This window comes from Actinia tenebrosa, unplaced genomic scaffold, assembly GCF_029948245.1.
Source record: "Actinia tenebrosa isolate PJP-AT-01 unplaced genomic scaffold, QUT_ActTen_1.0 PGA_scaffold15__27_contigs__length_11533743, whole genome shotgun sequence".
NCBI classification, from domain to species: Eukaryota; Metazoa; Cnidaria; class Anthozoa; order Actiniaria; family Actiniidae; genus Actinia; species Actinia tenebrosa.
This window is the reverse complement of record NW_028292575.1, coordinates 2,254,989-2,274,435: the sequence shown is the minus strand read 5'-3', so window position 1 is coordinate 2,274,435 and position 19,447 is coordinate 2,254,989. Positions and strand designations below refer to the sequence as shown.

Sequence of the window (19,447 nt, the reverse complement as noted above, 5' to 3'; positions counted from 1 at the left end):
TGGTTGGTTTGTTGGTCAGTTAGTTGGTCGGTCGGTAAGTTGGTTGGTCGGTTAGTTGGTCGGTCGGTTGGTTAGTTGGTCGGTCGGTTAGTTGGTCAGTAGGTTAGTTGGTCGGTGGGTTAGTTGGTCTGTTGGTTAGTTGGTCGGTCGGTTAGCTGGTCAGTCGGTTAGTTGGTCGGTCAGTTCCTCAATTTCCCATAATATTAATACCACCTTTATCTCTCAGGCACAATATTTCTTTCTGTACGATGCGCTGATGGAAGCCGTCAAATGTGGTACAACAGAATTCAAGGTACAAGAACTGCACGAGAAGTTAAAACACCTGCAGTCACGTGATCCACAGACTGGAGAGACCCTGCTGGCACAAGAATTTAAGGTAACTCATAGTCGCTACCACTACCATATCGCTATCACTATCACTAATACCTGCGCCACCTTATCACTGTCATCACCATCATCAACACTACCACCACCACCACATCACTATTAAAACTACCACTACCATTACTACTACAACTACCACTACGACCCACTCCACCACCATGCATCACCATCACCACTGTTACCACAACTACCACCACCGCATCACTGTCATTACCACCACCACTACCACCACCATTACTACCTCAACCACATCACTATCACCAATACCACCATCACATCATCATCACTACTGCAACATCATTATTGTTCGCCACCACAGCCATCATCACCATAATTTTGATCATCATCACCAACTTCACCATTACCATTACTATAATCATGACCATATCCTCAACACCATCATCATCCTTACCTCAAGTATCACGTATCAAATATTATAAGTATCTTCAAGCAAGTTGTTTTGTTCTTACAGAATCTTGACATCGGTGATTCAGAAGTGGACACTTTCGACGCTGCCTCGCTACCAGAGAACAAGTCCAAGAACCGTCACGTTATTCTGCCATGTAAGTAGGATAGACTGTGGTGTTCCTCAGGGTCATCTATTGGACCTCCATGTCTGTCCTTTCTGAAGTAGTATTAATAATTGCGCGATAGATCCGCCTCGTATATTAGTGTCTATACAAAGTCTTGTGTTACCCGAGAAACAATTATGAGGGGGTTCACCCTAACGTGAATTCCGTTCTCCTTAGATATCTCAAAGGTGTCGTTATCTCGAACCTTTCCCATTGTCAAGAAAACGAGACAGCCTTGTAGTAATATGCTTCTGTTGTTGTATCCCCAGATGACAGGACCCGAGTCAAGCTGTGGCCATATCCAGGCGTAGTTGGGTCGGACTATATCAACGCTAGTTTTGTTGATGTAAGTATAGTAAAGCATTCTGTGAAACTGGACTCTTGTGATTGGTAGAGTCTCTGCGAGTATATATATATATATGACCGTTTGTGCGAATCCTGATTGGTTGAAAGTATTTTCGTAACCTTATTATATATCAATCGTGATTCATTTAGATTATTGCGCGCGTCGTGATCGAATGAAAATTTGCTAGCGCCCTCATATACGTTTATCGATTTCGTAGAATGCTGCTGTGTTCAATGACTACCGATTCATTTACTCAGGGTTAGCCTCGAATCAGTGTCTAAATATTCACAAATACCAACTGCAACGTAAAGAATGCACAATTTCAACAAATACTTGAAATTTCACGAACCTTATTGAGATCTAATTTGATTGGGTAAAACTTGGCCAAAATCATATTTGTATCCTGATTGATTGAGAGCATACACGCGTTCGATTGGTTTAGAAATAGGGTGCGAGATTTGATTGGCTGAAAAAGCGCAAGTCATGATAGGCCAAGACGATGCTTCATCTCTGATACGCTTCAAGTAAGAAGCGCTCTCGCTAGCTCAGAGTAAGATTTGTTTTTGTATTTTCCAGAGTTACCAACAGCGAGAGGCTTTCTTAGCAACGCAGACCCCTCTCGACAGTACAAAACCCGAACTGTGGAGGATGGTCTGGGAGTATGAGTCTTACAACATCGTCATGTTGAACAAGGACTCGGAAAATGACCAGGTAATGACAGTCATCTACAATATAGACCCTTTGTGGGATAATGAACATGGTGCATTGTGGTCTAGCTTGGGTAGAAACATCTTTTGTTCATCATGTCTTATATGGTGTTAATTATCTATTCTAGTTCATTTCTCATGTATATACACTTATTTCAATAAAGCTAGTCACCAGAAAAGCTACAAAGCTGAGACCGACAAGGATTATGGGTAGATACATTTTATATGTTTTAACCGCTTGATAACTGTTGATGGACTTGAGATCTTCTACCAGTTACAAGTTCACCTCCTCTGAGCATCTTCAACTGCTGCAGTTTGTGTCAAAATCTTTACTTGTTGGATATATAATATTTCCCATGATTGTCAGCGATCACAGCTTTCAAGGTTTTTGGTGACTAACTTTATTGAAATAAGTATAATATATATATATTTTTTCGTAAAAAGCATTGAGATGATTGATTGTATGATTATGCGTTTAATTTTAAAAAATTAATATTATTATTATTGCTATAATTTTTTTACTCAAGCTAGACCACAATGCATCTTGTTTATTAGAGTTTAGTAAAGCCTTTGTCATGGCATACGAATATTTTTTTGTCATATGAAAACTTTGTCAACATCAGTTCTTTATCCTATCAAGGATGAAAGAACATTCCAATTTTTTACTGCTGTGTTTCAATCAGCTGATAACTCTTTGAATCTCATTATCTACTCCAAATGGTGATCGAACACTGACCACGTGCTGTCAGCCAGAAAGAATTCTATTAAAAACTTGTGATTCAGGTGATGACAATCTGCACTAGACAGGAAATGACGTCAAGCAAAACTCAGCAAATTGCTGAAATATTCACGTGACAATGGCTTCAAGTCTTCTTCAAACTGGGTATGAGAATACAGCAAGTGCTGTGAAAGGGTCACTCCAACTTCGACTTAAAGCCATTGTTTGATCGTCATTTAAAGAAATTCTTAGATTCGAATAGTTTAGTACATAGTTACGACCTTAAAATCAATTTTAAAAACTTTTTTTCGTATTAAATGCATAGTATGACGTTGTTGTCTACCCTCTAGGGAGAGTCGTATTTACCAAATAAAGGCGAATTTGTGGTGTATGGTTTGTTAATGCTGGAGGTAGAGACGAGAGAAGACAAGGATGGATTCTCAAAGCGACTTCTCAAGGTCACAAACACGAAGGTATGACACCATGAAACCTGCTTAACTCTTGTTTCTCGTGCTTCAGTTAATACAGCTATTTTGAAGAAATTGGTAAACTTTTTGTTGCATGTTGCTTGCTGGATGTTGCATCTTGAATCTTCCATCTTCCATCTTCCATCTTCCATCTTCCATCTTGCATCTTCCATCTTGCATCTTCCATCTTGCATCTTCCATCTTCCATCTTCCATCTTGCATCTTCCATCTTCCATCTTGCATCTTGCATCTTGCATCTTGCATCGTGCATCTTGCATCTTGCATCTTGCATCTTGCTTCTTGCATCTTGCATCTTCCATCGTTCTTCTTGCATCTTGCATCTTGCATCTTGCATCTTGCATCTTGCATCGTTCATCTTGCATCTTGCATCGTTCATCTTGCATCTTGCATCTTGCATCGTTCATCTTGCATCTTGCATCTTGCATCTTACATAGTTCATCTTGCATCTTGCTTCTTGTATCTTGTTTACTAAGCTTGCAATGTAATACATTTATATGTGAGACATGTCAGCACAGAAGAAAGTTTACCAGAAAAACGTGCAGACTAAGTTTGGGAAAATTACATATCCATATCTTTGTGACCTTTTGCTAATTGAATTAATATCGCTCATAGTGCAATTCCAACTTGGTATGCAATATGCAACAAATAAAAACCTCATCAACCTTTTTGGAAATAGCTCTATTTGCGGTCCTTTAACACATTTAAAAAACGTCTGCGAGTGCTCTAAGCCTGCATGCAAATTTTTCAAAAAAAAAAAACGTATTTGGAAAATTTTGTTTCGAACTTGCATGACAAATCAATTTAACAGAATGATTCTGGTTAGGAAATTCTGGTTAGGAGATTCTGGTTAGGAAATTCTGGTTAGGAGATTTTCGTTATGCTGGAACTAAATCTTGGGCAATAATTTTTCCACGGTTGTGCATATACGTCTCCCTGTATTTACTATATGTATATTTTAACGTTTGTTGTTTGTTCCTCGTTCCGCAGAGTGGAGAGATTCGAAATATTTTTCATTTTCAATTTTACGACTGGGAAGAAAACAAAATACCGAGTGATGGGAAGATGTTGATTGACATGTTGAAGCATATTGCACGTGCACAACAACAGACAGGAAATGGACCAATAACTGTACACTGCAGGTAACACAAACATCAGGATGGTGATGGTGATGATGATGATGGTACTGATGATGATGGTAATGATGATGATGGTGCTGATGATGTTGGTGCTGGTGATGATGATGATGGTGCTGATGATGATGCTGGTAATGATGGTGCTGGTAATGATGGTGCTGGTAATGATGGTGCTGATGATGATGGTGCTGATGATGATGGTGCTGCTGATGATGGTGCTGGTAATGATGATGATGATGATGATGGTGATGATGATGATGATGATGGTGCTGATAATGATGATGGTGCTGGTAATGATGATGATTCTGGTAATGATGATGGCGCTGGTAATGGTGATGATGATAACGGTGATGATGATGGTACTGGTAATGATGATGATGGTGCTGGTAATGATGATGGTGGTGATGAGGATGGCGATGATGATGATGGTGCTGGTAATGATGATGGTGCCGGTAATGATGATGATGATAACGGTGATGATGATGGTGCTGATGATGATAGTGCTGGTAATAATGATGATGGCGATGGTGATGATGGCGATGGTGATGATGGCGGTGATGATGATGGCGATGGAGATGATGGCGATGGAGATGATGGCGATGGTGATGATGGCGATGGAGATGATGGCGATAGTGATGATGGCGATGGAGATGATGGTAATGGTGATGATGATAACGGTGATGATGATGGTACTGGTAATGATGATGATGGTGCTGGTAATGATGATGGTGGTGATGAGGATGGCGATGATGATGATGGTGCTGGTAATGATGATGGTGCTGGTAATGATGATGGTGCTGGTAATGATGATGGTGCCGGTAATGATGATGATGATAACGGTGATGATGATGGTGCTGATGATGATGGTGCTGGTAATAATGATGATGGCGATGGTGATGATGACGATGGTGATGATGGCGGTGATGATGATGGCGATGGAGATGATGGCGATGGAGATGATGGCGATGGTGATGATGATGATGGCGATGGAGATGATGGCGATAGTGATGATGGCGATGGAGATGATGGTGATGGTGATGATGATGGCGATGGGGATGATGATGGTGATGGTGATGATGATGGCGATGGAGATGATGGCGGTGATGATGATGGAGATGATGGCGATGGTGATGATGGCGGTGATGGTGCTGGTGCTGGTGATGATGGCGTTGATGTTGATAGTGCTGCTAATGATGATGATAGTGATGATGGTGGTTATAATGCAGATGATGATGATGCAGATGATGGTGATGGTGATGATGGCGGTGATGGTGATGATGGTGATGATGATGGCGTGATAATGATGAAGGTGGAAGTGGTAATATGTGATTATGATGATGATGATAACGATGGTGAGGATGATTACGATGGTGATTTTAATGATAGCTAGTGATAATGATAGCGATGGTTGATGCATGATATCTTGTTTTCAGTGATGGTAGTGGTCGTACTGGTACATTCTGTGCCATCAGTATAGCATTAGAGAGAGTGAAGCTGGATGGAACCATCGACATGTTCCAGACTGTAAGGAACTTAAGAACCCAGAGACCACTAATGGTCCAAACTCAGGTTAGATTTACGTTTTTATTTGGAGTTTCGACATTAGGAAGACAGATTGGGAGTGGGGTGGTTGAGGAACAGTCTTTGCTTGTCCTACAATCTCTTAGACCGAATACAAACTTCATATCAGCCGAATCTAATGACGGCCTTATCTATTGTTTTCATTGCGTACGGCTCACATGAAGTTTGATCAGAGGCTAACAGAGCTTTAACTTTGCATGTTCCTCATTTATCGAAGTCTTCAGATTTTCTTCCATTTTTCTGTATTTTACACTTCCTTCTCCTACCCCTAATTTCTAGTACCATTTACATGTATCCCATTTTTCATATTTCCTTTTTCTCTTCTCTTTATTCCCATAGGAGCAGTATAACTTTTCCTACCAGGTTGTTCAGCTATTCGTCGACGCCTACAGCGACTATGCCAACTTTAAATAATACAGAATTTTTAGTAACATCCTTATTTGGAACATCCTTATTTGGTAGATTCTTTTCGTGGCAAGTTCCATATTTGGTAAAATCCTCATTTGGTCACTACTGTATTTGGCACCTTCCATATTTGGTCACTACTGTATTTGGCACCTTCCATATTTGGTAACTACTGTAATTGCGGGTTACTTCCATATTTGGTCACTACTGTATTTAGCCGCAACTTCTATATTTGGTAACATCTTCCGTAGTTGGTTTACAACCTTGAGCCAAATAAGCGAGTTGGCCTAAGCACAAAAGAGGGCAAGAAACACGTTGCGTTCAAGTTGTAAATTAATAATCAAGCGTGGACTCGGGAAAGAGAAAAAATATTGTTCCAACAAGGAACCAAACTGTCTCCAGTCAAAGTGTCAATTCGATATAAAAGATTCAGAAATAATTGTGAAAGTCACTTACTTGGAATATTTCCAAGACAAATTGGCATGAGAGTTTTTATTGCTTCCTAGCAGTTGCAAATTACGATAATGTACTGCTGGAGTGACGAGAGATTATCAAGCACTTGAATTCAGTAAATGAACGTTCGACGTTACATTCCTAACTACGGTTTATAACTCCACTTTTAAGTAAAATATTTCTACGACAAACCCTGTACATATCTAAAAATCTCTCATCCCATATGGACTAAAAAGATGGGCAATTATAAGTTATGACATGGACATCGATAGTCGTTGCTTTAGAATACTGTAGATAGGTAGTTTTACTAAGACCTAAATTACAATTTTATAATTTTGTACGATAACTTAATCGCAATATAGAAGGTAAAAACCAAGAGGTCAATATTTGGTCTCAAACGCAAAGCATATTTTACTAGAATTCTCAAAGAACTTCCTCCTTGGAATTTTGACCTCAAATATCACTAGCAACATTTACGTCCATGTTTTCCTTTGAATATTGGGGTAAATGATGACATAACCTTTTAATTTCTACAGTGGGCAATGCTCCATTTTATAGTTTTAGGAATAATAGTTCAAGTTAAGGTTGGAGTTCTCGCACATGATAAACTCTAGTTTTGCAGTTCGCGGCAACTGCACTCAAACCTCAACTTAAAAGTATGAAGTTATTATATAATTACCAATGAAATATCTATTTTTCTCTATTTCGAAAAATTGATATCTTCACACGTGAAAATAACATGTTATTTTCACGTGTGAAGATAACACCATTGCGATGGCTATTCAAAAATACACGGAAAGAATTGCCTGAAAAAGCCAAAACATACTTCATTGATAATTATATAATAAACAGAATATTACATGGGCGCTTGGAGATACGAAATTTATCTTCTCGTGTTGAAAATCTCTCACTCGTTTGCTGCGCTCACTTGTGAGATCTTTTCAACACTCAAAGATAATTTCGTATCTCCGCGCGCCCATGTAATATCCTCTATGTATGTTGTCACAGAACTGTAAAAAGGAGTATTCCACGAAAAAAAATTCAACCAATTTTACCTGATAAATCTAGTTTAACAAAACTTAAATATTCAACTTGTTATTATTTCATTAAAAAAACTCATTAATATTCAATAGGCATTTTGCCCAATCGTATGAACCCCTTTGGTCACGAGGAAGAGCTTTTATACCTCGTAAAATACTCTACATTTCTAAAGCCCGGGGAGGGATTTGAATTCGGCGCCAGGAGAATATGGGGTACGATACGATAACAACGGTATGCAAATTAGTAAAAATCTTTATATAAAGACACGTGTCTTTATATTGCTTGCTATCAATCACGTGACTTTTTGGAGTTGACTGGGGGGCAAACAAGTGGTTGACTGGGGGGCAACTAGCGGATGCTAAGTCAAAACATATCAAAATAGGTCCTCAAACTATTGTATTTGACTATTTTCACGACATCAAACCAGAAAACAAGAGATCAAAACAACCTCCAGGATTCTACAAGCCGTCAAAAAAGAGCTATTACCGGAAGTGACGTCTATTGATAGCAACCTATAAAGACACGTGTCTTTACATAAAGATTTTTTTACTTATTCTATAAAAAATCATATGCAACAAAAATTATGTTATGTAAAGTAATGTTTATTTCCACACACAAACAACATGGAGAAAAAACGTACAATATAGCAAAACACTAAACAATCATTTTCCAAAATTGAAGTTATTAAAGACAGAGCCCAGTAATACCCTCTGATGTTGCATTAATTGTTTTGTATCTGGTTAACGAAAAAACTAAAGAATCACTTTTCGAAATTGAAGGTAAAGTTATTAAAGACTGAACCTGACATAACTGCTGATTACCTGTTATATTTGGTAATGGAAAGCTGCTAAGCAAATCATCTGCCAATTCAAAATTTACGAAATCCAGAATCCGAATCCACTTATTTCTTCATTCTTAGTAGAAGTAGTATTTATAGTAGAAGTAGTATGCGTTTTCAGCGTTGCACTGACCGCAGTATCAGTCGTACTTAAAGCTGGTGGGCCTAGCAAATTACTAGCATTAATTTGCTGCTCTTTACTCAAATTCTCATAAGTTAATAGAGCATTATACCGATGGCCTGAATTAATGTTTCTTCTGCATGACTTTGAAAGAATCGAGTGGCACAAGTTATCCTTAAGCAGTGAGATGTTTTGCGTTTTAGCCCAGATTCACTGCATAACTCTGGTAAGACTTTGTTAAGCGTATTAATACCAATGGGTGAGCGAAAAAACTTAATATCTCGCATTAGACCAGTTTCGAATTCCAAATTACCGCTGTGTTCCTTGATTACAGACTCATTTGCACAGGGTTAGCTTCGCATCAGTGTCTAAATATTCACAAATACCAACGGTAAAGTAAAGAATTCACAACTTCAACAATACAAACACTTTGAAACTCGACGGACCTTGACTGGAACACGTGAATATTCTGCACAAACTCGAGGCTTACCCTGTGCAAATGAGTCTGTAATCAAGGAACACAGCGGTAATTTGGAATTCGAAAGGGGTCTATTTGGATTTGGCATAAAATAGAAGCCCACTTTGTAGAATATCTTGTAGACTTTAGAATACATTGTTCCATTAGTTTTTCTTCCTTGTAGTCCTATTTTGGCTTCCTAAATGGACGTTTTGGAGGCATATGTTACGCACTCACTAAAAGTCAAACGTTACTGTCAACTCGTTCAGGTAAACTGAAGCTCTCTAGTGTTCAAAGATTGACGCCTCCTTTTGTTTGGCTTTTGATAATATAATGGCACAAATGAACTAAATCTTGTTTTTGCTTACTTGAATTTTGACTTTCCATCACGATTGGACAAAATGCCTATTGAATATGAAGGACTTCACGGGTATAATATTTGCACTCTATAATGGCACAAATGAACTAAATCTTGTTTTTGCTTACTGGAATTTTGACTTTCCATCACGATTGGACAAGATGCCTATTGAATATGAAGGACTTTTTTAAGCCATTCAAAAAACTCGCAGCACGTGTTTTAATTTGCGATTATATTTCACTTACGAAAAATTGCGCATGCGCCAAAAAATTGATAAAACGCAGGCTCTGGGTACGAGAATGGAAATTCACGGAAATCAGTTAAAGCAAGATCCTCAAGTGCCTTATTTCTAGATAGCAGTTTGTGGATCAAGATAAAGAGGTAAGACATGAGTAGTGTATTTTTAATAGATAGGATATTTCTATATGTGGTCAAACTAGTATTCGTGTATGAGGTGCAAAGCTGCAAATAGTTCGAACGTCGCTTTGCTTGCTTCTCTACCGAAAGCAAAAGAACTGTGACCAGAGGGGTTTTGATTCTAACGTTTTTAGTTCATTCTTGTCCATGTTCTCTTCATTATTTGAACAACATGTACATATCCTACCATATAATTGTGGTTGCCGCAGACACAGCTAGCAAAAGTACTGCAAGCTTATATTTAATAGTAAACGCTTGGCCTGAGGGTGCGTAATTTGTGCTTTTTCCCCTCGGTTCCCTAAAATCTTTATACGCTGTTTTCATGAAGTTCCATAGTGTACAGTTTATTACACGTGCTTCGCCTCACAAACATCAGGTTTGTGCAGTGCTTTCTCCCTTGGTTCCCCAAACTTCTCAAACTTGATGTATCGATTTATTAAATAATTTTGCTTTTGGCAGATATTCTATGTTCAAGTCGTGTTCTAGCAATTCGTCGCCTCACAAACATAAGGTTTGTGCAGTGCTTTCTCCCTTGGTTCCCCAAACTTCTCAAACTTGATGTATCTATTAAATAATTTTGCTTTTGTCAGATATTCTATGTTCAAGTCATGTTCTAGCAATTTGCATCTCATTTGGTGCTCTATTGTTGATGTTGCCCCTTGCTTGCACGTCTTGCGATATACATTAGTCAGTGCGTGCGAGAAACTATTTACATAAATGGAGTGTGCCTCGAATAACTGTCTATTGTCTTCTATTGTTTTAAGTGTATTTATATATTAAAGGCATCATTATACTCATTCCCGCTCAAGGATGACGGTCTTGGAAGGGCGGCGAATGTCCTATTCGCATTACTGACGCTCAAAACAGTCATTCCCTGAGCAAATTCCATTTTCATCGTTAATTATCTTTGCCCTGGTGGTATTATTTTCCAACGTTTCTAGTGTTATGATTTTACTCCAGAATAACTAAATTGTTTCATATTTTGTTATTTTCTTTTGATCTAGTTAGTATCCTAAACGAAAAATTAAAAGCTATATTTTTGCGCAATGGACGTAGATGATGTTCCATCGCCAACCGAGGTACTAAGACTAATATTTACAGAGCTTTGTATCGCATATTTCCCTGGTTGTTATGAATAGAGCAATCCCGAATTTGCTTGACTGGTCACTGTCGAGGTTGAGCTTGATGAATAAAAGAATCAAGTTTAGTCTCGACTTCAAACCTTTGTTTCTTGATCAGTGAAGCGAATTCGGGATTGGTCTATTCTAGGGCTGTATTTTTAGACAACCCAACAGGGATCTATCTATAGATAACAACATTTATTCTTTGGGGGGCTATCGGGAATCTTTTCAAACCAAAACGTTTTGTGTTTACTAAAAGTACGGAGGGGGGAGGAGTGGGATTGAGGGTTTGATTATAAAAATATGTTAAATGTGTTATATTTAAGTGATGGTTCACTCACAAAAATAATTTTCAAAATGTAAAATTGTAATGTTGCTTATCCTCAGATTACCCCACCCCATCCCTCTCCCTCCTCCAACCTTTGAAAATTTCCGTTGTTTTATGAAACCACACAACTTTTTACGATGATGGAATATTTATAATTTTAAAATATTAGCCCAAAAATATTGTTTATTAAGCTATTTTTGTGACATTTCCCGCAGACTGGTTACATACGAGATCATAAAAAAAGATGTGAGTACGATAGACGCAGGTTGAGAAATATGGAAAATAAGGTAAATCAAAAAGTCATTTGTTCATATATCACAAACAGTATTTTACAGTTGGACTCCCAGCCAAGCAAGCCGCCGAGCCAATATATTGATACAAGAGAAAATGAACTGGTATATATATATATATATATATATAGTCTAAATAATTTCCCTTCCCCTTCCATCCCCTTCCATCCCCTCCCATCCCACAATTCTAAAACTGCAAGTGTATTTAATACTTTGACCAACTTAAATGTGTCTTTTTTAATATTAAAAAATATATTTGCAATTTCTTCTGCAAAATTGTCATACAGATAAACAAGTGGCACGAAAAAACTCGCTGCCCAATAGTTTTCCTAGGTTATTCTAACGGGAAAATGCATTTTTCTGGTAGGTGACAATTTTTTTTTTTCATAGCCTACTGTTTTTTGTATGCATTGCGTACAAATGTTACGTTTTTTCTACCTAATTATTTTGAATAACAAGGTCCATCACACATGCGAAACTTTGCAACGAACCAGGTCGTAGTGGACGCCTTTATGAAGGCAGTACATCAGTTTCAGTCTCAGTGCGGTGAGTGATTATTTGGTTGCTATCTATTTCAAAATACGTTTTTGCTTACAACATTGCTAAACACAAGAATCCGTTCCACAGGCGAAGAACACGAGGAAGATGGAGAGGGAGATGGAGAGGAAGATGGAGAGGTAGCCGAGTTTCCATTCGAACTCGAGGCTGATTGGAAGGGGTTAAATATTCATGGCAAACGGCAACTACTAACTGCACTGGTCACGCAAAATCGTAAGTGTCTTTTAGTAGATTTATTGCTGCAGACTTATAATTGCCCTATTTTATAATGACGTCATGACTTGTTTATTTCCACTCTCAAATCGTTAAAGAAACGTTACACCGAAAAGAAACTGTACCAAATTTGGGGCTTTGGTAACTTCTTTAAAGATTTTATGATTTAAACGGCTGGACTATAGAAAAGTACATGTAAAATAATCTTTACGTTTTGAGTTTCAGGGTATTCAGATTAACATTTAGCTGTTCTCACTTCTCACCATCTCAAACAAATTTGACCAAGATAGAGATACAAGGGAACCATTATTATATGGCTTCACTTCTCGGTGTCTCCATGGCCATAACCAAGATATAGCCATGGTACCCTTGTATTTCTATATCTTGGTTATGATTTAATTTAATTATCCCAATCATAGATAAAAAACGTGCTCAGTGGAGTACAAAGGCTAGCGTACCTTGTTGGTGGCCACAAGAGATAAGATTCCGGGATCCGAACAACGCCAAACCAAGGATGAGGTCATCTGAACTCAATACCATTCTCTCAGCATATGATAGCTGTTACTACGAATTCCACGCTGACGGTATGTTTAAGGATAAATACATGCTATAATAATCATAACGAGACGCTGCTTTTCGTCGTCGTTTCTTATATCTGTGTCCCACACTATAACTGTGGAATTCATCACAATTGTTGTCTTACCCATGGATTTCCAAAATCTTTGGCATGCGCTTACATAACCCGAATTTGTACTACCGAAATAAGAAGTTTAAAGTCTCAATAATATATTACTTCTTGGCTAACATTAAGCAGAATGAGGCGAATATCAATAATAATTTTTTCCAGTTTCGGTTTGTTCGACATTTGTTTGGAATAGATTCTGACCATATCATTGTTTTTTATTGTATATTTGCTGCCTGCAGGTCTTCCAGCACAGGAATCAGCTGCTGACTCTGACCCGATTCCTCAATCTCCTCAGTCTCCAACGGATCCTGATCCCTCATCTTTGTTGGATAAGGAACACATAAAAAAACTCCAAACTATATTAGAACAAGTAAGTTTTTCTATTTATGCTAATGCACAAACAATCAATCATTTTAATAAATCGCTCATAGATGGCTATTGATTGTCCTGATCATATATGACTTCTTAAAATGTTCAAACCTCAAGTGGAACCACGAGCGCAGCCAGCGGCTTCACGTACTGTAAAGTTTTGAACATTTCAAGACGTCATCTATGTTCAATAACGGGACAGTCAAGCGCGCGCTGGCTTCGTACCCGAGCGATTCGCCATCCTCTATGTCTCTCCAATCAGATTGCGACAATACGCGATGTTACTTTTTAAAAGTTGATATAGCTGAACGGCTTAATCCAAGTCTTGATATCTAACTGTTTTGGTTAGTTTTTTTCTTCTGTTGTTGTTGTTCATGGTGTTGTTGTTTTTATTGTCCTTTTAAGGTCGAATCATTGCGCGAAGAGGGATGTGATAGGGTTCTAAAATTTCTTCACTCTCTCAAGGATTGGAATTCTGTGTCAGAATGCAGTACAATCCTTTCTAATGAGATGGTGCCTTATCGAGCCTTCGAGATTCATTCAAAAGTTAATGATGATCTTGTGGAAACCAGGTTCGTAAGTTGATTGTATTATGTGTGTACGCCATTTGAGTATCAATTTCAAACAACAATAGAATGGATGTTTATATTATCTCTATATAACCTTTCTTATAAGATGCCGTCACTGGGTACCGGATAACATGCTGCAAGAAGGATACGAGCCAGTTAAGGTGCAAGGCGATGGCAACTGCTTCTTTCGTGCGATTTCCACCTTGTGCTCCAAGCACAAAGAAGCAGATTGGCGTGCAATCAAGCTCGGCGCCATCATCGATGCCTGTGCAAATGAAGAATTATACGTCCAACAGGTATAATCCATTTCATTATTATTTTCAATCGTTAATATCGTACTCATGTTTCATTTTTCTCCAAAAGATAATGAGCTTTGATGATCCGATATCCTTCATATATGCTATGACTACTGAAGAAGTTACATCTCAGCTTCCCAGACATGTTACCGGTGAGGAATGGGTAAGGCAAGCCTTCCAAAAAGAAGTGATGGCAACTTCCACCGACGGCAGATACTCCGGTGAGCTACGAATACCAATTATCTTTATCTCGCACATTTGTGTTCTTCTGTCAGCGTTTAATGCCAAATTATTTTACAGGTTTGCTACAAGTCCAGATGGCAGCGAATTATCTTGGTGTCCCCGTTCAAATGCACTGCAAAGGACGGGGATATGACATTTATAATAGCGTTGTCAATCCTATAATACCCGATGAGAACAACCACACACCTGTGAATATACTGTGGTGCAGTTTATCCAGGAACTCCTCCGTTCCAAATCATTTTGCACCTCTTCTTTTTTGTACTCAAATGTGATCCGGTAAGCAGTGTCTAATAAGCCTGTAGCGAGATGACGTTTTACCCCCGTCTCTAGACCATAATCCTTTTCACATTGCTTTTGTTCTTTAATGATGACTTTTGTTCCTGTATTCTCTAAGGAATCAAAAATTATAATATGAAAGAATTTAAAAAACTATTATGGTATAGAGTCGGGGGTAAAACGTCATCTCGCTTCAGGCTTATTCTCTTTCTACATAACATGGATGTTGATCTTTCGCATATGCTTTCCCCTTTGGTTTCTCCGTACATTGCCTCCTTGCACTTCCTGAAGTTCCTTCACTCCCTTAAGAACTGGAATTCCTTTTTAGAATGCTCTAAAATCCTTTCTCATGAGATGGTGCCTTATCACGCCTTGAAGATTCACTCAAAAGTTAAAGTGCTTATAAGCCTTTGCACAATATTTTCAGAATTGATTCTTTAGATAGTGAATAGTTGATTGCGAAAATATTTCGTCATTTGAATGTCGGGTCTTTGAGATACGAAGGTTTATATTTCCAATATGTTAATGACTATGAAAGCAGTGTTATTGGATCTGATAAACAAATAAAAGAAAAGCGTTTGAAGGACGAGCTTAGACCGTGGTGCTTTGCGCGCCTTTTACCGCTTGGCAGCCATTTTTCGTATATGAAAAGTCGTAAGTTTATTGTATAATTCTTCATTTGTACAGGCATCGATGATGGCGCCGAGCTTGATTGCACGCCAATCTGCTTCTTTGTGCTTGGAGCACAAGGTGGAAATCGCACGAAAGAAGCAGTTGCCATCGCCTTGCACCTTAACTGGCTCGTAACCCTCTTCCAGCAGATTATCCGGTACGAAGTGACGGCATCTTATAAGAAAGGTTATATAGAGATAATATAACATCCATTCTATTGTGGTGTGAAATTGATACTCAAATAGCCCACACACATAATATAATCAACTTACGAACCTGGTTTCCACAAGACCATCCTTAAAGTGCTTATAAGCCTTTGCACAATATTTTCAGAATTGATTCTTTAGATAGTGAATAGTTGATTGTGAAAATATTTCGTCATTTGAACGTCGGGTCTTTGAGATACGAAGCTTTATATTTCCAATGTGTTAATGACTATGACGTAACATAAGGGATTTGAGTTCTTTTGTGGCAACTTTTAATATTGAATGCTGGAGATTTTTTGAAAACAAATTTGTAAGAACCTTTACGTGAGTCACGAGTAAAAGGGTGATGCTTTTAAGATACTGCATTCCAGAACGAGTGCAGTGTTGTATATTAAATGATCCCTTATGTTACGTCCCAGCAAATCGAAGAGTAATCTACTCTATCATTTGGAACATTTCCTCCAGAAGCAGAGCTTAATCCCTTCGAACTTCACAGACTGATTTAAGGTGTTGGTTCTTATACCAAAAGCATGTCTTTAAGTAGTGTTTAAAACACGATCTACGAGTTTTTTGAACTGCTTAAAACACTCATGAACAATTTATAAGATTTTGGTTCAACTGGAGCCACCATACACGTCACGAACATGGATTTTTATACTTCGATAGAGATTTGACGTCACGGGCTCCCACACGTTGGATATTGCGTGCTAAGGCAAAGACAGGCACGTTAGTCAAAGATCTTTAGGGTTGACTATGACCTTGATGAAGCTCTATGTCTTCATCTAAACTTGGATGCATACTTCATCCCTGATGAAGTCATCCTCATAGTATTCGAGTGGTCTTTATATAAAGATCACATGTGTCTTTATATAAAGATCACATGTGTCTTTATATAAAGACACATGTGTCTTTATATAAAATCACTTGAATACTAATGAAGAGGACTTTATCGGGTATAAAGGTTCATGCACGTGACGTGTATGGTGGCTCCAATTGGACCATATCCGTATGAATTATTAATGAGTGTTTTAAGTATATATTCTAAATCTACTTTTGAACTAACGCGTTTCTTCTTTTTTGAATGATTTCTATTTGTTTTCTCCACAGACAAACTTCTGAATGATCGTCAAATTCTGTAAGGAGCGCCTTTTCTGTTTATATTCTCATTAAACGATGTCTTGTCAAATCCTCTTTTTTTTGTTCTAAAATGTGATCCGGTAAGCAGTGTCTAATAATGCGATTCTCTTTCCACATTACATGGATGTTGATATTTCGTATATGTTTTCCCCTTTTCGATCTTTGGTCGTTAGTACGTATATCATTATAAAATCCCCTGTTTCTCTCCAATGTTTTTCTCCAATGTTTCCTTAATGTTAAGCCTTTTTTCTAGGATCCCGTGATGACGCAAATAGTCTTTTCAGCCATTTTGGCCTAATTTTGCGGAGATGTTCTCTATATTGGCTTTGTCTTTTTCATACTAGGATTCTGTGTTGGAGTCATCATTTTATAATTTCTATTGAATATCTCGGCAACCAAAACAGATATCACAGAATAGTAAACGCCATTATACATTTTACGAGGGCTTTCAAATCACGAAGCCATCCTGCAGGGGTTACGTGCTGTTTTCTTAGTTAACTAAAAACGCCTGCTCTTTTGTAGGATTATCTAACAATTATAACGACAGAGGATTTTCCAAAACGGTTGGCGATTTCTAACAGTAACAGGAGCGTTCACCTCAGAGCGACGTCTGCGTGGGATAGGAGGATTTGGACCAAGAATGACAACTAACGTTTTTTGAAATAGAATATTAAAGTAATGAGTTGGGTTGCACATGGGGCGTACGTGCTCTTCCTTTCCCCCGTCACATCCCATTTATTTTGACTTATTGTGCTATCGTGTCCATTATATCGTTATTTAGTTATTTTGTAATGCATTCTTATTTTGCTCACGAACTCGTAAAACTAATTTTATGAAAACTTTTGTATTTGAAAGTGTTCAACACATTCAACGAAGACCAAGCCAATGAATGGCAACCTTCCACGCAGTTCTTGACTCAGCGTTTGTGATACGCTGTCAGCACTACCTGATATGGTATCACCCTGACTGCGCAAAGTGGTTTGTTCGTGTCCCCTTACCGTGGCCAACGACACGTTTCTTGTTGATTTGTGATTAACAGTGACCAAGAATGGTACGTACCTAGCTACAAAAAAATACGTCTACTAGAGTCTGTAGACTTTGTAACGTATGTTTTACAAATAGTTTTAGAAATACAAAAGCACAGGACCTTGAGGAGTTCTTTTTCAAAGACAGATCTTTGGTCGTTAGTATATCATTATGAAATCCCCTGTTTTTCTCCAATGTTTCCTTAATGTTAAGCCTTTTTTCTAGGATCCCGTGATGACGCAAATAGTCTTTTCAGCCATTTTGGCCTAATTTTGCGGAGATGTTCTCTATATTGGCTTTGCCTTTTTCATACTAGGATTCTGTGTTGACGTCATCATTTTATAATTTCTATTGAATATCTCGGCAACCAAAACAGATATCACAGAATAGTAAACGCCATTCTTATACATTTTACGAGGGCTCTCAAATCACAAAGCCATCCTGCAGGGGTTACGTGCTGTTTTCTTAGTTAACTAAAAACGCCTGCTCTTTTGTAGGATTATCTAACAATTATAATGACAGAGGATTTTCCAAAACGGTTGGCGATTTCTAACAGTAACAGGAGCGTTCACTTCAGAGCGACGTCTGCGTGGGATAGGAGGATTTGGACCAAGATCTAATGAAGTGGTATGCTTAATTCACTTTGGTTTCCCAATGATAAAGAAAGGAAGCCAAACATATAATTAGTAGATGCTTTCATATGCACAACTTCGGGGTTGAGGCTTTGTAATTCAACGTTTATTGACCGTTTATAGATAGTACGCATGCTCCGTTAGCTTAGTGATTAGTACGCATGCTCCGATACCTATCTTGACGTCACAGATTACTCTTGCTCTCAGATCACTTTTTCACATCCACCCTGAACAGGAAGCCCAAAGTTGCACCTCAATATCTCGCCCAGGAAATATCCCATCGACCTCATATGTATATCATTTGAAAGCTGCTGATGTCTAGAATATGTTAAAAGTGGTTTGATTTTAGGGGTCATATGCACTTTAAAAGACTAATAATAAAGCGTTATAACCGATGGAAAAAGCTTGACATGCCAGATGGAAACAGATGAAAACTTATGCAATAAACTTACGACTTTTTTTATACGAGAAATGGCTGCCAAGCGTTAAAAGGCGCGCAAAGCACCACAGTCTAAGCTGGGCCTTTATACTCTTTTCTTTTATTTGTTTATCAGATCCAATAACACTGCCAGCAAATGGAAGAGTAATCTACTCTATCATTTGGAACATTTCCTTCAGAAGCAGAGCTAATCCCTTCGCACTTCACAGACTGATTCAAGGTGTTGGTTCTTATACCAAAAGCATGTCATTAAGTATATATTCTATATCTACTTTTGAACTAACGCGTTTCTTCTTTTTTGAATGATTTCTATTTGTTTTCTCCACAGACAAACTTCTGAATGATCGTCAAATTCTGTAAGGAGCGCC

General features: G+C 38.2%; 2 protein-coding genes across 3 annotated transcripts in view; both read left to right on the top strand.

The window, feature by feature from the left end:
• Nucleotides 1-7,917, top strand: part of LOC116291904 (receptor-type tyrosine-protein phosphatase S) — a 47,065-nt gene extending 39,148 nt beyond the window's left edge. For both annotated transcript variants that reach the window (XM_089030315.1, XM_089030316.1), the window contains exons 23-30: nucleotides 227-376; nucleotides 857-947; nucleotides 1,226-1,302; nucleotides 1,879-2,013; nucleotides 3,078-3,200; nucleotides 4,203-4,354; nucleotides 5,782-5,917; nucleotides 6,269-7,917. In XM_089030315.1, coding sequence (XP_088886441.1) covers nucleotides 227-376; nucleotides 857-947; nucleotides 1,226-1,302; nucleotides 1,879-2,013; nucleotides 3,078-3,200; nucleotides 4,203-4,354; nucleotides 5,782-5,917; nucleotides 6,269-6,343 — 939 coding nt within the window. In that variant the 3' untranslated portion in view covers nucleotides 6,344-7,917. The remainder of the gene's footprint in view (nucleotides 1-226; nucleotides 377-856; nucleotides 948-1,225; nucleotides 1,303-1,878; nucleotides 2,014-3,077; nucleotides 3,201-4,202; nucleotides 4,355-5,781; nucleotides 5,918-6,268) is intronic.
• Nucleotides 7,918-12,153: 4,236 nt separating this feature from the next.
• LOC116291927 (uncharacterized) lies at nucleotides 12,154-13,369 on the top strand. The gene is made up of 3 exons (XM_089030255.1): nucleotides 12,154-12,304; nucleotides 12,386-12,529; nucleotides 12,949-13,369. The coding sequence occupies exons 1-3, from the start codon at nucleotides 12,229-12,231 to the stop codon at nucleotides 13,140-13,142; spliced, it is 414 nt and encodes a 137-aa protein (XP_088886381.1). The 5' UTR covers nucleotides 12,154-12,228; the 3' UTR covers nucleotides 13,143-13,369.
• Nucleotides 13,370-19,447: the final 6,078 nt, after the last annotated feature.

What these genes read in the sequence shown, in the direction of transcription:
- LOC116291927 (XM_089030255.1), top strand. Translation starts at nt 12,229, where the DNA reads ATGCGAAACTTTGCAACGAACCAGGTCGTAGTGGACGCCTTTATGAAG. An exon ending in TCAGTTTCAGTCTCAGTGCG is followed by an intron (nt 12,305 to 12,385) that starts GTGAGTGATTAT and finishes TCCGTTCCACAG; the next exon opens with GCGAAGAACACGAGGAAGAT. An exon ending in TGCACTGGTCACGCAAAATC is followed by an intron (nt 12,530 to 12,948) that starts GTAAGTGTCTTT and finishes TCCCAATCATAG; the next exon opens with ATAAAAAACGTGCTCAGTGG.